Below are 22,064 nucleotides of genomic sequence, written 5' to 3' on the forward strand. Positions count from 1 at the left end.
AAGGCAGAATTGCTTAAACCCAGGAGGCAGAGGTTGCAGTGAGCAGAGATCATGCCATTGCACTCCAGCCTGGGCAACAAGAGTGAAACTCCATATCAATAATAATAATAATAATAATAATAATAATAATAATAATAATAATAATATTTTCTCTATAAGTTTCTACCTTTTTTCTTTGCACTCTATTTTCTAGGTGATTTCATCATCTTTATTTTCCAACCCTTCTAATGTTTTCTATAATATTTTTTATTTCTAAGAGCTCTATTTTTTTTCTCTGAACACTCCTTTTAGTAGCATTCTATTCTTGTTTCGTGGTTGCCATATCATCTCTTTTTTCTTTGAGGATCTTTTTTTCCCTCTTTTTCCCCCAAAGACTTCAAAACTATCTCTGAGGATCTGAATGATCATCTTTTTGTGGTATTCTTGTTTTTTTCTCCCCACATAGTCTTAATGTCCTCTTAGGTGCTTTTTTCTCTCTGTTAATTTTCATATCCACCATTCATGTTAAAGACTTTCCTCAGATGCATAGAAATCCTCAGTTACTGACTCATGACAAGAACTAAAAAGCCTATGAAAAAATTAAAACATGGGTTAAAAATAAATAAACACTGTTTTACGTGGAAAAAATCAAGCTAATGATAAAACAACTCTTATGAGGTAGCTTTTAAAGCTGTTTTCACTTATATCATGTAATTTTAGCACTTTGAGTTCCATTATTCTAGTTGTTGCTGAATGTGTCTATTGCTCTTCTTTTCAAAATGTTCTCCAAATTCTTGCCTATCTTGTCTGAGATGTACCAAAGACCTAAAGCTATAAGTATAATGGTAACTTCCATGACAACTTGGGAAAAGGATACTAATACTACCAATTTTACATGTCACCATCTTCACAGTAGCTACCTAGTTGTTGTTAAAGAAAGAGCTGCCTTTCAAAAAAAAAAAACTACATAAAGGATGGTTTGTTTTGGTTATGTGTACATAAACACACCTGATTATGCAGAATCCAAGAATTTAGAGAAAATAAGGACAAATTAGTATCATTTCAATCTAAGTCCCTAGCCATTTGGAAGCTTGTAATATGGTGTCAGGATAAAGCAGAAAAAATAAATTTTAATAGTGTGACAAATAAAAATTTCAACATTAAAAACAAGCTGATGGGGCTGGGCACAGTGGCTCATGCCTATAATCCCAGCACTATGGGAGGCCAAGGCAGGAGGACCACTTGACCCAGGAGTTTAAAACTAGCCTGGGCAACATAGCAAGACCCCATCTCTAAAAAAAAAAAAAAAAAATTAGCCGGGCATGGTGGCCTGCACCTGTAGTGCCAGACACTCAGGAGGCTGAGGCAGGAGGACTGCTTGAGGCCAGGATTCAAGGTTATAGTAAGCTATGATCAAACCACTGCACTCCAGCCTGGGCAATGGAGTGAGACTCTGTTGCTTAAAAAATAAATAAATAAATAATAAAAATAAATTTTTTTTTAAGCTGATGGGAGCTGTGAGTACAAGGGTGTGCCTTAACAACTGTGCATGTCAGCGTGGGTTGATTTAATCGGGCTGCTTTGGGAGCAAACCCGATGTTAGTGTCTTTATTATTTTTATTTTATTTTATTTTATTTTTGAGACAGAGTCTCCCTCTGTCACCCAGGCTGGAGTGTAGTGGCATGATCTCGGCTCACTGCAACCTCCGCCTCCCGGGTTCAAGCAATTCTCGTGCCTCAGCCTCCCAAGTAGCTGGGATTACAGGCATGCACCACCACGCCAATTTTCATATTTTTAGTAGGGACGGGGTTTTACCATGTTGGCCAGGCTGGTCTCAAACTCCAGACCTCAGGTTATCCACCCCTCTTGGCCTCCCAAAGTGCTGGATTACAGGCATGAGCCACTGTGCCCAGACCAACATTAGTGTCTTTAAATCCTTCTTTTGGGGCTGGTCGGATTCCACAGAGAAACTTCTCCAGCCTCCTGCCTGGAATATGAAGGCCGAAGTGCCAGCATTCCAGGAACTGGTGAGAGGAGAGCTGGAAGGTCCTGGCATCCACTGTGCATATTTTCCCTGAATCCCCTTATTTTCCATGAAGTATCCTTGCCTCGCCTCTGTCTAGCATCCCCCAAGCCCTAGATCCTCCGCTTGACTTTCTCCAAACCTCCAATCTTCTGTGCAAAGAGAGAGAAAGGTTCTAGGCATCTACCTATTAATTTTCCAATCGGTTGTCCTTATTTTGGTTCCCTTTGTCACCTCCACTTCCAGATGTCAGCTGAAAAAGAGTCAGAATCCACAAAATCAAAAGAGAACTTTATTTCTAAAGGACACAACCTGCAGGCAGGAAGCAAGCTTTCAACTGAGACTGAGAAGCAGGCTTTGAAGGGGAGAAAATAAGGCAGATATTTCTGCTAGGTGAGGAGGTAGGAAATGCATATTCTACAGGATATAGGAGAAGGTTGTGACTATTTACGGAGAAAACTCATTACGCACGTGCATTAGGCTTACATGTGCACGGAACATACAACAATATGCTACTCATGTTCACTTTGGGGTGGAGATTTAACATTTAAATGTACTACAATTGGGTCATAAATGCAAAAAGGTGATGCTTAGGGCACAAGTCCAGGATCTGTGCAGTCTCAGGGAACCGGTCCAAACTGGCCTGAAGTTGGCAGTCATCCAGGAAGAGGTCTCTGTGGTCCAGGGTTGTTGTCAGGTTGGAACCATAAACATGAGGAGGAGGGTCCCGGGTGGTCGGACGAAGTAAGCCAAGGAGTCTTCTGGCCTTTTGTCGTCTTCAGGTCAGCCTTTGATAAGGCCTCATAATAATTAGTAAAGGGACGGGGGTAGCAGGAAGTGGACATGTCCAGTCTCCTGTCACAGCTAAGGGCTAAGAACTTTGAGGTCTCTCGGCCACAGAGGTCCTGTCACTCCATTGGAAGGGCCATAGGATTTTTTAAATCCTCACGGATGAATATGATATGCCATCAGTCTCCTAGTCTTTGGGGATTTAGTGCAGAGTAAATCAAGGGGGTTCTCAGCTTTCTTCACTATCAGCTTATTTTTCCATCTTCTTGAATCTGCTCACCCATTTACCATCTATCTTGTGCTTCCCAGCATCCACAATTTCATTGCTGTTGAGTCCTCCTGATCTTGACTTTGTGGATTTGCGTCTTTTTTACTTAATCCCCTTAAATATCATTTTAATGGAGTTAAAATGATAGATAGAGATCTAAGGTAGATGTATGTGTTCCATCTCGCATCTTTACCCAGAAGTGACATCTCCCGGCTGGGTGTGGTGGCTCACACCTATAATCCCAGCACTTTTCGAGGCTAAGATGGCAGGATCACTTGAGCTCTGGAGTTCAAGACCAGTCTGGGCAACATGGTGAAACCCTATCTCTACCAAAAATACGAAAAATTAGCGGGGTATGGTGGTGCGCACCTGTGGTCCCAGCTACTCGAGAGGCTGGGGTGGGGGGGATCACTTGAGTCTAGGAGGTGGAAGTTGCAGTGAGCCAAGGTCACACCACTGCATTCCAACCCGGGTGACAGAGTGAGACCCTGTCTCAAAAAAAAAAAAAAAAAAAAAAAAGGAAAGTGACATCTCCCAGAAATGTCAAACCTAAACTAAGACACCAGAGATTGGGAGTATCAGGGCCATTAGCACATTATTCCTATTCTTTTTGGTTTTTTTGAGAAGGAGTCTCGTTCTGTCATCCAGGCTGCAGTACAGTGGCTCGATCTTGGCTCACTGTAACCTCCACCTCCCGGTGTTCAAGCAATTCTCATGCCTCAGTCTCCTGAGTAGCTGGGATTACAGGAGTGTGCCACCACGCCAGGCTAATTTTTTGTCTTTTTAGTAGAGACAGGGATTTCACTATGTTGGCCAGGCTGGTCTCGAACTCCTGGCCTCAAGTGATCCACCCACCTCAGCCTCCCAAACTGCTGGGATTATAGGCGTGAGCCACCACGCCCGGCTGTATTCTTTATATGACATTTGATTCTGTTAACTTTCACCTTAACATTACACCTCATGACATAAGAAGGCCCAGGCAGCAACAGCAGTGGGTATCACAGGCAACCGAGGGGTGGGTGCACTGCCTATAGGTAACGTAAAAACAATACAACTGCTTTTTATTATCACATGTGCCAGCAATTCGAAACAATGTCAGTAGTAAAATATTCCTTTCTGAAAAAGCTCTTGTCAATCTAAGTTCTGATCCATTGCTGCAATTACTGTTGGCTATTAATAATATATATGTAAGCTTCAATATAACATATTTTAATCTCTTTTCCTTTAATTAACAGAGAAGTTAATTCAGGGAGCTTCCAGGCTCGCACAGACTCAGCTGCATGCATTTGTTTTGAGAGCACATTGAAATGGTACAGAATGGTCCCAGCTCACTTACGCACAATGCGTGGCCCCAACCACTAATAAAGAATAGAGGCAGGGTGCGGTGGCTCACGCCTGTAATCCCAGCACTTTGGGAGGCTGAGGCAGGTGGATTGCCTGAGGCCAGGAGTTCAAGACTAGCCTGGCCAACATGGTGAAACCCCGTCTCTCCTAAAAATAAAAAATTAGCTGGGTGTGGTGGCAGCTGCCTGTAATCCCAGTTACTCAGGAGGCTGAGCCAGGAGAATCACTTGAACCTGGGAGATGGAGATTGCAGTAAGCCAAGACTGCGCCACTGCATTCCTGCCTGCATAGACAGAGTGAGACTCAGCCTCAAAAAAAAAAAAAAAAAAAAAAAAAGATATAGCCTTTCAAAAAAAAAAAAAGACCACCATACCATTATCATAGCCAAAAAATTCCTTAATATAATTGAATGCCCAGTCCAACTCTTTACATAGACAGCTCTTTCTCACCCTCACTGACCACCTACCTTCAGGTGCCACATCTATTATTCTTCATATTTGCTCATTGCTTGTTTCCGTTAGGATTCTTTTCAAAATGTATAATTATGTTATTTGTTTACTTGTTTAGTTGCACTTTATTTTTTCCCATCTCCCTCATTAGAATATAAGCTTCCTGAGAACAGAGATTATATTTGCCTTGTTTATCATAGAATCCCCAGCACAACTGCCAAGGTCAGAGTAGCAGACAAGGGCTTGATCCACAGAGAGTTTTAAAGATGGCTTACAAAATATGGCATCATTTGGTGCAAAACAAAAAGGGCAGCCAACAAGAATACAACTCATATGTGCTCACCAAAGAAAGCAGCAAAGGATAAATAGGCTAAGGGTGCACGCTGGTAAAGATTCATGCTCCCTTGCCCAATTCCTGAACCTAAGCCAGTGTTCAGACCCAGAATCTATTGACTGAAGGGGCAGCAGGGTCCCCACAAGCAAGGATCTGGAACACAACGGCAAATATATACTGTAATGATTCCCCCAATTCTTCCCCAAAGGGGCCTAGGGTCGTCTACTCAGGAGGGCTGCACAATAAGGAAAGAGGATACCCAGAAATGTTTAGGATTAGAACAGGGTCTGAGTTACCATTGACACCCAGAGACCCAAAGCATGCTCCCACCCACTTAGAGTGAGGACATAGGGGAGGCAAAGTCCTACTTACAGAGGGTCTGCCAGGTCTGTGGACTCAGCCAGCAATCATGTCTCTAATGGCCAAAAGTATAATTGGGACCTACATACTTAGAAGTTTGAAAAACTCCACTCCTTGGCCTATAAATAGAGCTACCATAGTGGGGAAGGCCAAAAGGACATCTCTGAAACTGCACCTCAGTACACAAAAAACAATATTGCCGCCCAGGGGTGTTGGTGGGGATTAGTGCTACCCTGAATTATCTCAACGATGCAGGAGTGGTGATCCCTATTGAATCTCCTTTTAATTCATGGGTCTGGCACCTGCAGAAACTGGATCCTAGAAAGTGACTGTCAACTACCAGAAGCTCCACAGGTAGCACTCCTGAACACAGCATCTATGCAAGTGTGGTAAACTTCACTAGAGCAAATTTGTACAGCCTCAGGCACAGTATGTGTGGCTACTGATTGGGCCAAATGCATGCTTTTCTACCTCAATCAGGGAAAATAATCAGGAAGTTCACATTTACATGGAACAGACAATGATATACACTCGCAACTCCGTCACACTCACAGGACCATGGTAATTCTCCTGATCTCTGTCATAATATATTCTGAATATATCAGGGACATCTGGATATCCCAGAGAACATCACAATGATCCATTACTTCAGCACTGGCAAACTATGGCCTGTGGGAAAGATCCAGTCCACCACCTGTTTTTGTATGGCTTCCAGGCAAATAATGATTTTTACAATTTTTTTTTTTTTTTGAGACAGAGTCTCGCTCTGTCACCCAGGCTGGAGTGCAATGGCACGATCTCAGCTCACTGCAACCTCCGCCTCCCGGGTTCAAGCGATTCTCCTGCCTCAGTCCCCTGAGTAGCTGGGATTACAGGCGCACGCCACCATGCCTGGCTAATTTTTGTATTTTTAATAGAGACGGTTTCACCATGTTGGTCAGGCTGGTCTCAAACTCCTGACCTCGTGATCCCGCCTGCCTCAGCCTCCCAAAGTTTTGGGATTACAGGCATGAGCCACTGCGCCCGGCCCATTTTTTTTTTTTTTTTTTTTTTTTTTTGAGATGGAGTTTTGTGCTTGTCACCCAGGCTGGAGTGCAGTGGCGCTATCTCAGCTCACTGCAACCTCTGCCTCCCAGGTTCGAGAAGTTCTCCTGCCTCAGCCTCCCAAGTAGCTGAGATTACAGGTGCCTGCCACCACACCTGGCTAATTTTTGTATTTTTAGTACAGACGGGGTTTCGCCATGTTGGCCAGGCTGGTCTTGAACTCCTGACCTCAGGTGATCCTCCTGCCTTGGCCTCCCAAAGTGCTGGGATTACAGGCGTGAGCTACAATTTTTTACAATTTTAAATGGTTTTTACATTTTAAATGATTTTTACAATTCTAAATGGTTAATAAATAAATGGTTAAAAAAAAGACTAGGATGAATAAGCAGAGCACAGGGGATTTTTAGGGCAGTAAAAATATTTGGTATAATACTATACTGGTGGGCTCGTGTCACTATAAATTTATCCAAACCCATAGGATGTACAACACCAAAAAGAAACCCTAAGGTAAACAATGGAGTTCAAGTGATAACGATGCGCCAAGGTTCATATATTGTTACAAATGTGCCCTCCAGTGCAGGATGTTGACAGTAGCTGTGCATGTGGGGGCGGGGGGGGGGGGGGGCAGGGAGTATATGCGAATGCTGTACTTTTTGATCAATTTTGCTGTGGTCCTAAAAACTGCTCTAAAAAATAAAGTTTATTATTATTTTTTATCAAAAGAAGGCTATTTTGTGATACATGAGCAGTATATGAAATTCAAATTTCAGTGTCCATGAATAAAGCTTTATTGGAACACAGTCATGCCCATTTGTTTATGTCTTGCCTGTGGCTGCTTTTGCAATACAATGGCAGTTGAGCAGCCTAGGAAAGAGGCCATATGATCCGAGAAGCCTAAAATATTTACTATTTGGCCCTTTACTGAAAGGGTTTGCCGGCCCCTGCATTCCACTGATGGCCCCGCAGCAATCAGCCAGGGTGAGCGAGTGATGGAAACACACTGCAGGGCTTGGTAAGACATGTGTGCTCCAGACGGTGGGCAATCAACCCTATGAAGGCCCAGGGACTGCCATGTCATTCAAGTTTGTAGGGGTCCAGTGGTCAGTGGCATGCTGGGATAGCCTATCAAGTAAAAAACAAATCTACTGCATTTTGCATCCTCTACAGAGAAGGAAACTCAATGCCTCTTAGGCCACTTTGGGTCCTAGAGACAATACATCCCGCACTTAGGAATATTATTCAGGCTGACACAAAAAGCTGCCAGCTTTGAGTGGTGCCTGGAACAAGAAAGGACCCAGGCCACAGTGTAAGCAGCCAGGCTACTTGGGCCACATGATCCAGCAGACCCTGTGGTTTGGAGGTGTCCGTAGTGGAAAAGATGCCATGTGCAGACCACAGTCGAACGCCACCACGCCCGATTAATTGTTTGATGTTTTATAGAGATGGGGTCTCTCTATGCTGCCCAGGTTGACCATCTCGAACTCCTGGGCTCAAGTGATCCGCCCGCCTCGGCCTCCCTAAGTGCTGGGATGACAGGCGCGCGCCACGGCACCGGCCCAGCGTTTTACTTTCCCATACTCTGCCTGAACCTTCCCGAAGAAATGTTATTTCATCAGGAAACCAGCCCTTCTCCGGCTCCGGCTGCGCGGATCCCGCCCCGCCCGCCCCCGCGCTCACCGCCTCCGGGCTTCTAAGCGCGCAGCGATGCGGAGGCGCCGGGCCTGGATGCGCTCCTGAGAGTTGTCGGAGTGGACTGAGGGCGCGAGAATCTGGGTGGACAAGTGCTCGTCCACGTTCGGGTCCAGGGCCTCTAGGGACCCCGGCGGATTCATGGCAGGAGTCCCTGGCCCCTAGGCGGCTCCCTCCGCACCACCTCCAGACCTCATTGCTAGGAACAAACCGTTGCCAGGGAGAGCGGTCACAGGAGCCACAGCCCGAGTGGTTGCGCGCGCAGCTCCCTGGGCCCAGCCTGCCGCCAGCCGCCGTTCGGGCCGAGCATCCCAGCCTCGGGCTAACGCCTCTCCCGCCTGTGGGATGTCAGGTCTGTTGTCAGGCCCACGAAGGCCCGGTCGTGTTAGCGGAGCTGTGGAGTGTCACCAGGAGACTAGAGGACTAAAGAACTGGACCAAGTTGTGGTTCATCACTTGCTGACCCTGATGATTAATTCATCTTCCATTCATTCATCAAATATTCCTCCAACTCATATTCACCAAATAAAATTGAGCGCCTACTCGATGCCAAGCGCTGTGCTTGGATACAGGATACCAACCTGCAATCAAATACTTACGAAAGAGGAAAAGTGGAATAGAGGAAAACAGTCCGTGGGAGGGGGGAGGGATAAAAGTTAGAAGTGCGGAAGCACTATTAAATTCTCAACTGTCCCCAGAAAGGCGCTATCTTCTGGGCGTCTCATTGTCAACAAAAATAGTGTTCTCATTGAGAATTAAAACCTGGCGCGCTGGCTCATGCCTCAGCCTCCCAACACTTTGGGAGGCCGAGGTGGACAGATCACTTGAGGTCAGGAGTTTGAGACCAGCCTGGTGAACATGATGAAACCCCGTCTCTACTAAAAATACAAAAATTAGCTGGGTATGGTGATGGGCACCCGTAATCCCAGCTACTCGGGAAGCTGAGGCAGGAGAATCGCTTGAATCTGGGAGGTGGATGTTGCAGTGAGCCGAGATCGAGCCACTGCACTCCATCCCGAGCAATAGAGCAAGACTCTGTCTCAAAAAAACCCAACCAACCAACCAAACAAAAACTAGATACCTTTTAACAGGGTTCTGTCCCATTAGCCCGTGGGGAATTAAGGGCACTGGATGAGCAATGAGAAAGGGTGGGTACTAGTCCTAGCCCTGCCCTGCCACCTTGGGCAAGTCACAACTTCTTGAGGACCATTTTCTCAGCTGTTAAATGGTACAACCCACAGACAACTGTGGGGCCAAGACGACCCGTCCTTTGTGAGTAAGAACTGCCCAGAGGCAAATGGAGTGGGTTTTTAAAATCAGTTCTTCCACGTTTGCAAGCAGTAGAGAGGTTTAGGAATGCCAAAACCATCCAACAGCTATAGAGTCTAACAGCAGCTGCCTGGATCCTTGTCTCACACCTGCCTAGGTGGTGGTGGTAGGAGGAGCGGGGGTAGTTGCTTCTAGGCTTCAGGGCCTTCTGCCAGATCTCTGTCTCCTTTGGTTGAAACCTAAAGTATTAAACTCTCCTAGGAGCCATGATACAGCTCTGACCAAAAACTCGTCCAGGTCCTGGTTCATGTTTCCACTATCCGTAAGGACAGAAACAAGCATGTGTGCATATGCATGTCTATGCCTGGGAGTGGGATACCATGAGAAAGTCAGGGGGAATCAGCTGTTGCACAAGAGGTAAGTGAGAGCAAAGGTACCATACAAACCCATGAAGAGTGACCAGTGAGATACTTGGCCCTGCACTGTTCTGATACCACTTCCAACATCTTTTTATATAAGAAATCTGACTCCATTTTTTGCTGCTGACATTTGGCTGCTGGCAGCTTTTAAGCAGCACTCCCTCTTTCTTCTCCACATCTGGGCAAGCTGTTAAAAAAGCCTAGGTGCTCTTTTTGGTGCTGGCAGATTTCATCTGCGTGCACAGGATACCCTCCTCCCAGCCTCACCCCTTAACCACAATAAAAGCCCCAAGCTTGTCTCCTTTCCTGGCTCTGTCTAGCCATTTTCTGACCAGCTGGGAGGCCCTCTTTGCTCCCACAGGCAGCCTCAATTATGTAATAAACCTTTTTCACTGGTGTGGGAAACACTTTCACTCACCGCTGGAAAGGGACCTCCTAGGAGGACAGTTTGCCAAAATCTATTAACTGTTTAAATTGGCATACTAGGGGAAAGGGTGGAATAGGGAGAGATTTGTTAAAGGATACAAAATGACAGGTTCTAGTGTTCTGCACCACTGGAGGGTGACTATAGTCAATAACATAGTTTCAAATAGCAACTAGGATACTGAGCATTCCCAACACAAAGAAATGACAAATGTTTGAGATGATAGACATGCTAATTACCAGACCTGATCGCTATACATTATATGGATTGAAATATTACTATGTAACCCATAAACATATATAACTATTATTTCCTTTTTTTTTTTTTTTTTTTTTTTTGAGACAGTGTCTTGCTCAACTGCCCAGGCTGGAGTGCAGTGGCATAGTCTTGGCTCACTGCAACCTCTACCTCCTGGGTTCAAGCGATCCTCCTTCCTCAACTTCCCAAGTAGCTGGGACTACAGGCATGTGCCACCATGCCCAGCTAATGTTTACTGTATTTTTAGTAGAGACAGGGTTTTACCATGTTGGCCAGCGTGATCTCAGACTCCTGACCTCAGGCGATCCACCCGCCTCGGCCTCCCAAAGTGCCAGGATTACAGGCATGAGCCACTCCGCCCGGCCTGCCGAATTTTTTTAAATACTAAAAATTTTTTAAACTGAACAAAGGACAGAGAGAGGAAGAAATATTTTCATGGGGCAGACAACTGTGGTTGTAGAGGTCAAAGGAATGAAACAAAGAGACAAAGAAAAACCACTAAACAAGAAAGTCAGAAGACATGTAATAAATTATGATTAAATATAAATGGGAAAATGAATGCTTAATTTTCCATGCCTTTGTAAATAGTTCATAAGTGAGTTAAATTTAGAAAATTGTTAAAAACTGAAAAAACTAGATAAAAACATATTTATTTGTATACACACAAAAATAAATTAGCATATCCATTCACTAGGCAATTCTAGTTTAAAGATCATCACAAGGAGGTCATGGATCTAGCTATAGCTCACTGGGGTCACAACTACATCAGTTTTATTCAGTATTTTATACATAGCACCTAGCACAATATTTGATATGTAGTAAGTGCTCAACAAACTTTTTTTTGAAAGAAACGTATACAGATGTATCTGTATGTTCATTCCAGTTACTTGTAATATTAAAAAACTAGATATGACAAAATCCATCAATAGGGGAACTGATAAAGGAATCATGGGATTCTCTAACACAAGAATAAAGGTGACCTAGAAAGACATCCAAGATACATTACATGAGAAAGGGAAGAGGCAGCATAATATAGAGCCTAAGCCGAGTTTGATTTGAAATGTAGACAGTAGTACACAAGAAAAACAGGGGGAATACCACAAAGTAGTCAATATCCCTCAGGGGTGGGCTTATGGGTGATTTTCAGATTCCCTGAAGATTAAAAAAAAATGTTTACAATGAGGATAAATCCCTTTTGACTCAATAAAACATAAAGCTTATTTATTCATGTTTTTGTAAGAGAAATAACAGGAGACCCCCAAGAGAGTGAGGCAGGCAAGTAGGGCTGTTATAGATGAGAGGGTCTCGGGGAAGGGAGGCAGGTGATGTCCATTCACCTTGATGACTGACCAGCATCTAGAGTGTGGTCCTCAACTGGTAGGCAATGCTGGTTCATACTAATAAGCTCATACAGGCCGGGCACGGTGGCTCACGTCTATAATCCCAGCACTTTGGGAGGCCAAGGTGGGTGGATCACGAGGTCAGGAGTTCAAGACCAGCCTGACCAACATGGTGAAACCCCATCTCTACTAAAAACACAAAAATTGGCTGGGTGTGGTGGTGCGTGCCTGTAACTCCAGCTACTCAGGAGGCTGAGGCAGGAGAATCGCTTGAACCCGGGAGGCAGAGGTTGCAGTGAGCAGAGATTGTGCTCTAGCCTGGGTGACACAGCGAGACTCCATCTCACAAAAAAAAAAAAAAAAAGCTCATACAAAAGCCTGGCTGGCTCATACTAACAAGCTCACAAAAGAAAAACATAGAATTTCTTTTAGCAAGCAAGTACAACCATCACACAGGGCAGTGTGCATTTTCGTGCCTTGTGACCAGCACATCTCTGTGGGCTGATCTACAAAGAGGATCAAACTCGGACTGGGAAGTCCTTTGATATGTAGGACTGACTGCCATGGTTCAGAGGCTCACAATGAGGATAATTTGCCACGAGAACAGTCGAGTTCCTCATCCCTGAGTAGGTTTTTGAGAAATCTGGCTGTATGGGCTTCCCTTGCTAAGGAAGGTACGTGGGCATCCACCTTCAGCTTTTATAGCCTTTTTTCAAAAAAAGAAGGATGAACAGATTTGATTTTATATCTTACTAAGTCTAGTCACACTTAATTCTACATCCAATAAGTTTACACTAACTCACCTTAATTGGAATGTGAGGATGCTGACAAATTCATCAAACATTTAGACAACTTAGGTTATTTCTATCTTTCAATGTGTGTGAATTTTACTAATTAGATTCTGAGAAGGCAATCTTACCCATTTTTAATTTGGGGAACTGCCTTACCATCATCTTCATATACTGCCTCAAAAGGCATGAAGGAGGAAAGAGAGGGGAGGAGGCATGGAAGTCATGAGCTGTGTCACATGGCTTAGAAAAAGAGTTCAAAGAAAAAAGACAGAGAACTAGATATTAGTAGAAACCAAGCACCTGCCTTAGTCCACTGACTGTGCTAAACACCCTACATGCATTATTCTCATTCAGTCCTTCATATGGTGTAATTGTGGTAATATTGATCCCATTTTATAGATGAGGAAACTAAGGCTTAGAAAAAAGTAAAAAGCTCTTTCTTCAAAGTTTGCAGAGTTGAACATGACTAAGAAACAGCCATTGTATGAAAACTTTGGGAGGTTTTAAGAAAACTCTCAGAATGAAAAGAAGAAGAAAATTGAAGGAGCAGTTGTAAAGTTTTCTTTCAGGAAATTTGTTAACAGAGGAAAAAAGATGAGAGTGGAAAGAGGAGCAAGACCCTTTGGGGGCATAGGGTTTTTTTTTAAGTTTTGGTAGCCCCAAGAGTGGTTACGTAGTATCTACCTGGTATGTGTCATCAGGCACTCGGGAGGTGTTTGAGGTTTGCAGATAGAAGGGAGGGAATAACTGCTACTGCAACCAAGAGCGTGGGAGGGAAGGGGGTTAAGAGTGCACAGCTGGAGAACAGCCTGGGTTAAAACATGGGGCATTTTCTTCCTCACTGTCTTCAAGCCTGTTACTGAACTTTTTTTTTTCTTTTATCTTTTTTTTTTGAGACAGAGTCTTGCTTTGTCACCCAGGCTGAAGTGCAGTGGCGTGATCTCAGCTCACTGCAACCTCTCCCTCCCGGGTTCAAGCGATTCTCCTGCCTCAGCCTCCTGAGTAGCTGGGACTACAGGTGCGGGCCACCACGCATCGCTAATTTTTTGTTATTTTTGGTAGAGATGGGGTTTCACTGTTAGCCAGGCTGGTCTCGATCTCTTGACCTCGTGATCCACCCGCCACGGCCTCCCAAAGTGCTGGGATTACAGGCATGAGCCACTGTGCCTGGCCTGCAATTTTTTTTAAATGCCTACTGCCAGAGCTGGGAGATCCATGTAAAAATGGGAAATATTCTCCTCAGAAGCAATGTCATGTAATGGGAGTTATAGTTTCTATACTATAATCTAGACGTACTAAGTATGGTCTAACAGGTTTTTATGGGATTCGTCTGGAAAATTAATACCATATGTTAACACTCTTTCTATGGGAAAATGCTTCTGAGGAAGAAACCACCTTACAAACTAACTTAGGCATGACCCAGTCATTATTAGACTATAGAGACTGCCACCACCCAGTTCTGGGCGAGTCAGGAGCAGTATACTATGAAAAGCTGTTACTGCCACCTGCCTCGTATTCTGCCTTTTGAAACAAGTCACAGGATCACAGAACGCCCAGGAGCAAGCGGCTGATCTCTCTAAAAACAGAACAAAACCTTTTCAGTGTTTTGCTTTAAAATAATCAATGATTCTCTGAGACAAGTGGCTGGACATTAGTTTTCTCCCCATAGCTCCCTCCCCTTTTGCACTTACCAAGGAAAACAAAGAAGACAATCTGAAAACAATTAAAAGGATTTAAAAATTACTTTTACTTTTATTACAATAAATAATTATCAATAATAGAATTAAACAATTTTCAATTAAAACCTACTGCATTACTTTGGGGTTTCACAGCAGCAGAAACAAACATAAATCCAGTTGAAAGGGCAAGGCTTCCAGAATCCAGTGACAAGAAACAGTCTGGTCTTGATTATTCGGGCTAGCAATGGGAAACACTGATACAGATAATGCAAAAACAATGAAATGCATCGGCATACTCTCTTTGTACATCACATTATCTGACACTTTAAAATATTCCAGTTAAGTAATTTAAGCAAGCCATGAAGCTCTGTTTCTGCAACAGTTAGAGTTCTCCCCCAGCAAGCCCGCAGCACAACTGCTCCCAGAGCCACCCTCTGGCCAGAAACGGGCCCCATCATCATGCAGACCTAGAAGCCTCCACCCTGGTGGAAGCAGCCATCTTTCTCAAAGCTCTTTCTGGCTCACACAACCCATGGTTAAAGGAAAATGGGAAAGTGACATATTTAAAGGACCTTTCTCGAGGACTGAGATGAACTGGAAGACAGACAGACTGTGGCTCCAGATCAGGAAGAGGCTTCAGAGTAAGGGCCACATGCAGATTAAGTCCACATGAAGAAACAATCTGATAAAGGCTGACCATTTTGCTGATAATCAAGCGGACTGCATGTATATATGAAAAGATCATACATACATATGTAGTGAATATATGTGTACATATTAAATAGGCATATACACACATCACACACAACCAGATAAAATAAATGGTACATACATTGCTACTATGAACACAGCAAGTCCCAGACAGACCAATGACTAATATGTTCAATTAAACTACTTGAATTAAACTACTCTTCCTCTCCCCAAAATATTCTGCTTGCAGCAAACATATTCCAGTTGCTCAAGCGGTGTTGTTTCTAGGTTCCTGAGAAGGAATGGAATCGTCCTCTTGTTTCAGAACACTACAGAAAGCCAACTGCAACAGGACCAAGCTAAACAATTCATATTTGATTTGGCCATGATTCCTGCCACCTATTCTTAGTCACAGGGCATGAAACCTTACTCAGAAAGATATCAATTTCTTTTTCTACAACTGGCTACAAATTTACCGTATTATGTTAGACGGAGGGGACTGGGGGAAGGCGGGCAGCAGGGAGTTTACATGTTGGCAATCATTCATTGCCTTTCCCTTTACCCAGAGAAAATGCTACTTTAAAAAAAAAAAAACACCCAGAAATTTAGAGTTCAATAATGAATTTTGCTTTCTTGGCACATTTTTGAAATGATCATATCATTACATGTAGCTAGGTCTTTATCTCCTGAATGCTCCTCTAGGGAGGCAAGTTATCTAAACAACAAAATAACCTAAAAAAAAGTTAATATTGTGAGCAGTCTCAATTTGTAGTTATTAAACTCAAAGTCTAATGCTGAAAGGCAACAGTAATTTAAACAGATTTGTTTATTTTTATTATTATTGTTATTTTTTGAGATGGAGTCTTGCTCTGTCACTCTGGCTGGAGTGCAGTGGCACAATCTCCGCTCACTGCAATCTCCATCTCCCAGGTTCAAGTGATTCTCCTGCCTCAGCCTCCCCAGTAACTGGGATTACAGGCACATGCCACCATGTCCAGCTAATTTTTTTGTATTTTTATTACAGACGGGGTTTCGCCATGTTGCTCAGGTTGGTGTCGAACTCCTGGGCTCAAGCAATCCACCTGCCTTAGCTTCCCAAAGTGCTGGGATTACAGGCACCTGCCCCAGATTTATAATGCTATTCACAGATCTTGCAGAATTATAACAGGCTCCCTCTACAACGTGGTTAGTGACATCAAGTACTAACTAAATATGTTCCAGGTCAAGAACTTACTCTTGAGATATTAAAAAAGTGCTTGTCAAGAATATCAGAATCTAGAATTTATGGCAAATTGTATATATTTTAATAAAAACCTTAAAATAAATTCTAATTTTAATTGCTACCCATAGAAACTGCTCAAGAGAAGACATTAGCCAAAGAGACATGAAATATCCACAGCATTTAGCTACTCCCTCGTCTTCAGTACTGTCTCTAACTTCAATTGCAGTATATGTGCTGCTGAAGAGAGCAGTCTGCTTCCAATTTCAACACAGCATTAAGGTACCCTATAGCCATCATCCAATATACTTGCTTCAAAAACAGCACTACTGTGATTTAGCCTGGCTTTCTAAGAATGATTCTCTGGAGAGAAAGACCATGTGAATGGTCTGTGGAAGACCAGAACAATCCTGCTGCAGTCCAAGTGGATTTTCCTAGAGACAAGCCTTTGTTAAAATATTCTAAAATCAGTATATGTGGCACCTTCCAATTCTGGGAACCTGGCCTTTCTAAGCATATGCAACACAACCCCCTCGCTTAAGCTACCTGTGAGAGAGCTACAAATGGCAAAACTTCCTTTGCTACTCTAAATATTAATGCATTAAAAGATCTGTCTAGATAGGGAGCAGATCCCTGCTTTAAAAAAAGTAGATAGATTACTATCTCTTGCATATTTGTTTACTAAAGAGCAAAGTATATTACTAGCATGCAGGCTTAAAAAGTTACATTTATTCTGCACTGTGGAAACACTGGAAATGAAGAGCCAACAAATCCAATTCCCACAGCTCCATGCAAGGAAGAAGCATATCACCACTTTCTCTGGAAAAGTTAGACAATCGTGATTAACCATATACCCTACAATAACTGCCTGCCAATGTCAGTCATTTGTACCACTGTCAAACATAAAAACTAAAATATCCAAATCACGTGGGTTACATAATCAATAAAGGAAAATCAGAAATTTACTTAAGCTTCCTAAAATGCCCAGAGCATCATACGTTCAAGTTTCAGAGATTTAACACCATTTTACTTTTAAAACTGTCACTTTAAATGTACATGTCAAAGTGCTTCAAATGTAGCATACTAGTTAAAATTCTTCCTGGAAGGTTCTAATGCTGGCAGCTAACTTACTAAAGTTATTCACCCACAGGGTGTTCAAGCAAGAGCATGCCGACTTACAAAGACACCTCATGGGACAAAGAAAATTCTGGTCTGACTTCACAAATTTTCTATAGAGTACTTAAATCCAGAACTGAGGTCAAGATAAGGCCACTCTGAACACAGGCATCAACACAACCAAAGATTTCTGTATCTGTTTTTGGCTGTTTGGGGACCCAAAGTCAAAAGTTCCAGCCCATCAAGCTTACTTTGTTCCCCCTGGCACGTTCCCAGTCCTTGACTAGTCAAGAGATCTAAGGCCATCAAGGAGATGTGAATGTGGCAACATCTAGGGGCAACAAGGCAAGACCTGAGTGGGCAGCCTCTGTCCTAGGTGGTGGGTAGATAAGAGGAAACCCAGGTGAAGAACGAAGAGGAAGAATTACAAATAGGCTTCTATATAAAATATAAAGGGGAAAAGTAGCCTCTGACTCAAACACCTTCAGATTATCTTTTTATTCTTCATAGGTCATAGAGTCAAAGCCTGTTATGGAAGCAAGGTACATTCCAAATGCATTTTGACTGACTACAAAATAAACCAGTTCTTTGAAAACAACACTTAGGAAACTTTCAAATTCATAGGATGTTTCAAATTCATAGGATGTTAAAGTCCCTTCTTCCCTTTAAAGTGGAAACTATGCCTGCTCTTTCCTTTGTATATTCTCCCAAAGCTCAGGCTCCAGGTCACCATCAATACTCTTTTGGTACCTATTTAGAATTGGGGTAACTCTAGACATACACTCCCCTCCTCTCAATGCCTCTATATTAGAATAAATAACATGATGGTATTAGTACTGTAACATCCTAAACCACAATCAGCATTTAGCTTTCTTTTGAAAATTAGAATTAAAAGTATTTCAATAATGACATTAAAATGACAAGGAGGAATATTTAGCTTTTTATTTGGAAGTTATTCACTCTGTTACCCTTAAGACTAAAACCCATAAACTCTATCAATTACCTATTCGTGGAAGAATGACACTGTAAACTGTGGCAATGTCAAAATGTGTACTGCACTTTATAAAAGCATGGATAATATTAAAGGATCACAAAAGGCAGCATTAGCATTCTCTATCCAGGTATTATTAAATCTTTTTATCCCATGCCCCCCTCAAATATAGGAGAATTATTATCTGATAAGCCTGAAAGGACTTTTTTTAATACCATAACCTAAAAAGACACTTCTTACAGGTGTATGCAACTTTGGTCAGCAGAAACACAATACGAGCCTCTGGCCTAGCTAAGGCACTCTATTCTGAAAGTACGGAAAACATGCACATATGCTCCTTATCATGGCATTGCTCCCCAAAAGGCAGCTCACTGTATGCTGGGGAGAAAGGCTGGGGCATGAAGTCACCCACAATATCATGCATAAGCCTGAAAGACCTTTCATACTTTGGAAATGTTATAGTAATTGGCATGACATAAACGCACACAGCTATCTGCAATGAAGTCCTGCTTCAGCTGCTATATCTCTACACAACAAATGGGGGCTCTCAAGATGCACTTTCAAGAATGGCAGACAAAACAAGAAAAAGAGTCAGCAGTACACTAAAGATCCACAAGTATCCTGAAACAGTGAATTGCTCAATTTCACTTTCCCCTTGTTGACAGCTACTTTTCTTTCATCTAACAATGTCAATAAAACTGACTATGGCATCATTCTTTACCACCATAGGGAAACAAGTCATAAAGTACAGCACAAAACAATTTTCAAATAAATTTGATACAACCAAAAGAGGGCAGAAACACACTTTTGAAGTAAAAGAGCCCCCAAACTATAGGACGTGACCTTAATGTCAGAAGTAAAGGGTATTTTTACTATACTGTACAAGGTCAAGAAAGCCTGTGGTCCAAGTTTGTCATTTTATAAATATTTATCAGTTCTTTTCTTATATAATACAGATTAATCTCATTCTTGTGTACAAGGTCAACAAAACGGTAAAATAATTGCTTAGAAATCTTAAAACAAAGCTTTTTCCCTTACCCCCAATTAACATTTTATCCAGTTTAATTTTATAGATCACAAAGAACAAGGTATACAAAAAATAGTTACCGTCACTTAATTGGTTAATTCTCTGACTTCCATGATGGCAATTAACAAACATGGGATCACTATCTGCATTATTCTGCATCCATTTCTCATCTATTTCCAACGTTCATCTGTGTCTCAGAGAAAGTCACCAAATACACCTCAACCTTTACAATTTCTTAAAATGAGTATAGAACCATGAGTTAGTGCCGTGACTCATTTCTAATAACTTGAATGACAATGATTGGAATTTATAAATTTTAAAAATGAAATATCAATTACAGTTATTTTTTACAAAGCAGCAGACTGAAATTCAACAAAGAAATACACTATAATTAAATTTAACAATGGTCACACTCATAAATAGTTATGAATTTAATTACACATCAACACAGTGGTGCCTATTTTATCCAAGTGCAGCCTGTCCAAAAAAAGGGGGTTTAAGATACACTCTTCATTCAAGCACAAACTTCATTCAGTGAAAAATAAAAGAAAATCAGCAAGTAAAGTTCACCACCACCAAATTAAATGAAGACAAAGAAATAGAAGAAAATATCCACATCATGAAAAAATATGGTTTATAGAACAACTACACTACAATTAAAGGGATTTTTATGTTTGTCAGTAAACCTCAGAAATTACTCCAAGTCATATTAACATTAAAGGGGGCATGTACTCAGTAAGGCATATATATCAAAACTTTTCTTCAAGTGGGGAAATGGACAAGCTGGAGAAGAGAGAACTTCTCTCTGTTTTATCTCGTATGAAATAAGAAACACAGCACCTCACCCTGAAAAAAGAGAGAGGGGAAGGACAGACAGACAGACAAACTGAATAAAAAAATTAATTTTGGTCATAGTGAGGTTCATGAAATTCCTAACTCCAATTTATATTTATCTTACAAGGTACTTTTATCTGCACTCCTCACAAGTCATTACCATAGGACTGGGACTGTCACATGCATTCCTACAATCAGAGCTCACAGGCACCAAATCTCAGGAACCTGCAGCTAAAGGGGGGAAAATGCCACATTTAAACAATGAACCATCCCAATGGGTGAGCTATAATTACAACCCATTCTCAAATTCTCAACTGATTATTTCTCTTTAGGAGAAAATTAAACCATCTATCAAGATCTGTTCCATAATAAAGAGAGCTAGAATATTAGCTAAATGTATTAGCTCTCTTATCATTTGAGAACAAAAGCCATTTTCAGGGGAAAGAGAAACCAGTATTTGGCAACTGTCTATTGTTTGGTAATCATTGGCATCTCTTGGTGAAGGTGACTTATTTTTATCCTTTCCCTATACTAGGTTTGGACTACTGCTACTCCCACTATTACAAAGTTCCAAATATGAAAACACACTGTGGTTTTCTGAGTGTTATCAGTGTTCTGAAACCAATTTGGGTATTTAAAAAATAAAAACAAAGCATCTTTAACCCTGCATGAATCACAACATTGTAAACTCACGAAGTTAGAACCATTAGGAACATTTTGCTGGTCTAACGTACATTCTGCTCAACCAAAATGTCACATAGTTTTATAAAAAATAAAATAGGCTTAGAGTTACTAGGTCCAAAATTTCCCAAGTTCAGATAATATGTATCATTCCTGCTGTCCAAGTACCATACTGAGATCCCATGTCTGTCAAGCAGATCAGTCTAGTTCAATGGTGATGGAGGAAATATTTACAAGCATTTATTTACAGTACTTCTTTGTGCCCAAAGAAAGATTATTACAGGCCAATATTCTTTTCTTCCATTCCTAGTCAATCTGAGTTTGGTTTCCTCAATGAGAAGGGGTAAATCTGAAAATGGCTGCTCAGCTGCTTTACCTACGAAAAATCAGAACATGAGACAGTGACAAATATGTACCTTATTGTTTTTTAAAAGCACATAGAATTTACCCCCTAGAGATAACAATTTATTGACACAGCAAAAATCATGAGAAATACTGAAGAGGTTTTTCTGGATTAGGATAGCTATAGAGCTAGACAGCTAAATGGAAGTGCTAGAACTAACATGGGAAAGTTAGGACTTGGAACTAAAATCTAGTCTTGAGAACCCTCCAGAGCACTCAAATTCACATCCAAATCTGAAAAACTATAGGATTAGTTGACCTGTAGCATCTAGATCAAGTAATCATATTTATAGTTAGACTCTATATTCAGCTTGCTAAACATTTCTAAGTAATCATTCCTAATCCCGATGAAATAGTAGAAAAGTAGATCTATGAATTTGGAGAGGCCTTATTAGTTAGGGTATCTCTAGTGGGAAGGCAAGAGCTTAGTTATAGGTCAGCGAGTGCATGTCATTTACTTGATAATTATTATTTACATTTCAGCAGTTCAAGTGAATGTTTTGTGTGGCCTAGCAAGTTTTAACTTCTGGCCAGAAGTTGCAGATGTGGTAAAAGAACACAAAGACAGACAAAAAAGATGATCCTAAATTGTTTTCCAGTTAGCCTCTTATTTATTTTCCAGGTTTTTAACAATGAAAATGTAGT

At 41.8% G+C, this 22,064-nt stretch overlaps 2 protein-coding genes across 4 annotated transcripts in view; both read right to left on the reverse strand.

Moving 5' to 3' along the window:
• The window catches only part of DRC1 (dynein regulatory complex subunit 1), a 57,179-nt gene extending 48,628 nt beyond the window's left edge, over positions 1-8,551 (reverse strand). For both annotated transcript variants that reach the window (XM_019020621.4, XM_019020619.4), the window contains exon 1: positions 8,269-8,551. In XM_019020621.4, coding sequence (XP_018876166.1) covers positions 8,269-8,423 — 155 coding nt within the window. In that variant the 5' untranslated portion in view covers positions 8,424-8,551. The remainder of the gene's footprint in view (positions 1-8,268) is intronic.
• A 5,952-nt stretch (positions 8,552-14,503) lies between these two features.
• Positions 14,504-22,064, reverse strand: part of SELENOI (selenoprotein I) — a 48,800-nt gene continuing 41,239 nt past the window's right edge. For both annotated transcript variants that reach the window (XM_004028959.5, XM_055377600.2), the window contains one exon: positions 14,504-21,393. In XM_004028959.5, coding sequence (XP_004029008.2) covers positions 21,295-21,393 — 99 coding nt within the window. In that variant the 3' untranslated portion in view covers positions 14,504-21,294. The remainder of the gene's footprint in view (positions 21,394-22,064) is intronic.

This window comes from Gorilla gorilla, chromosome 12, assembly GCF_029281585.2.
Source record: "Gorilla gorilla gorilla isolate KB3781 chromosome 12, NHGRI_mGorGor1-v2.1_pri, whole genome shotgun sequence".
Lineage (NCBI taxonomy): Eukaryota > Metazoa > Chordata > Mammalia > Primates > Hominidae > Gorilla > Gorilla gorilla.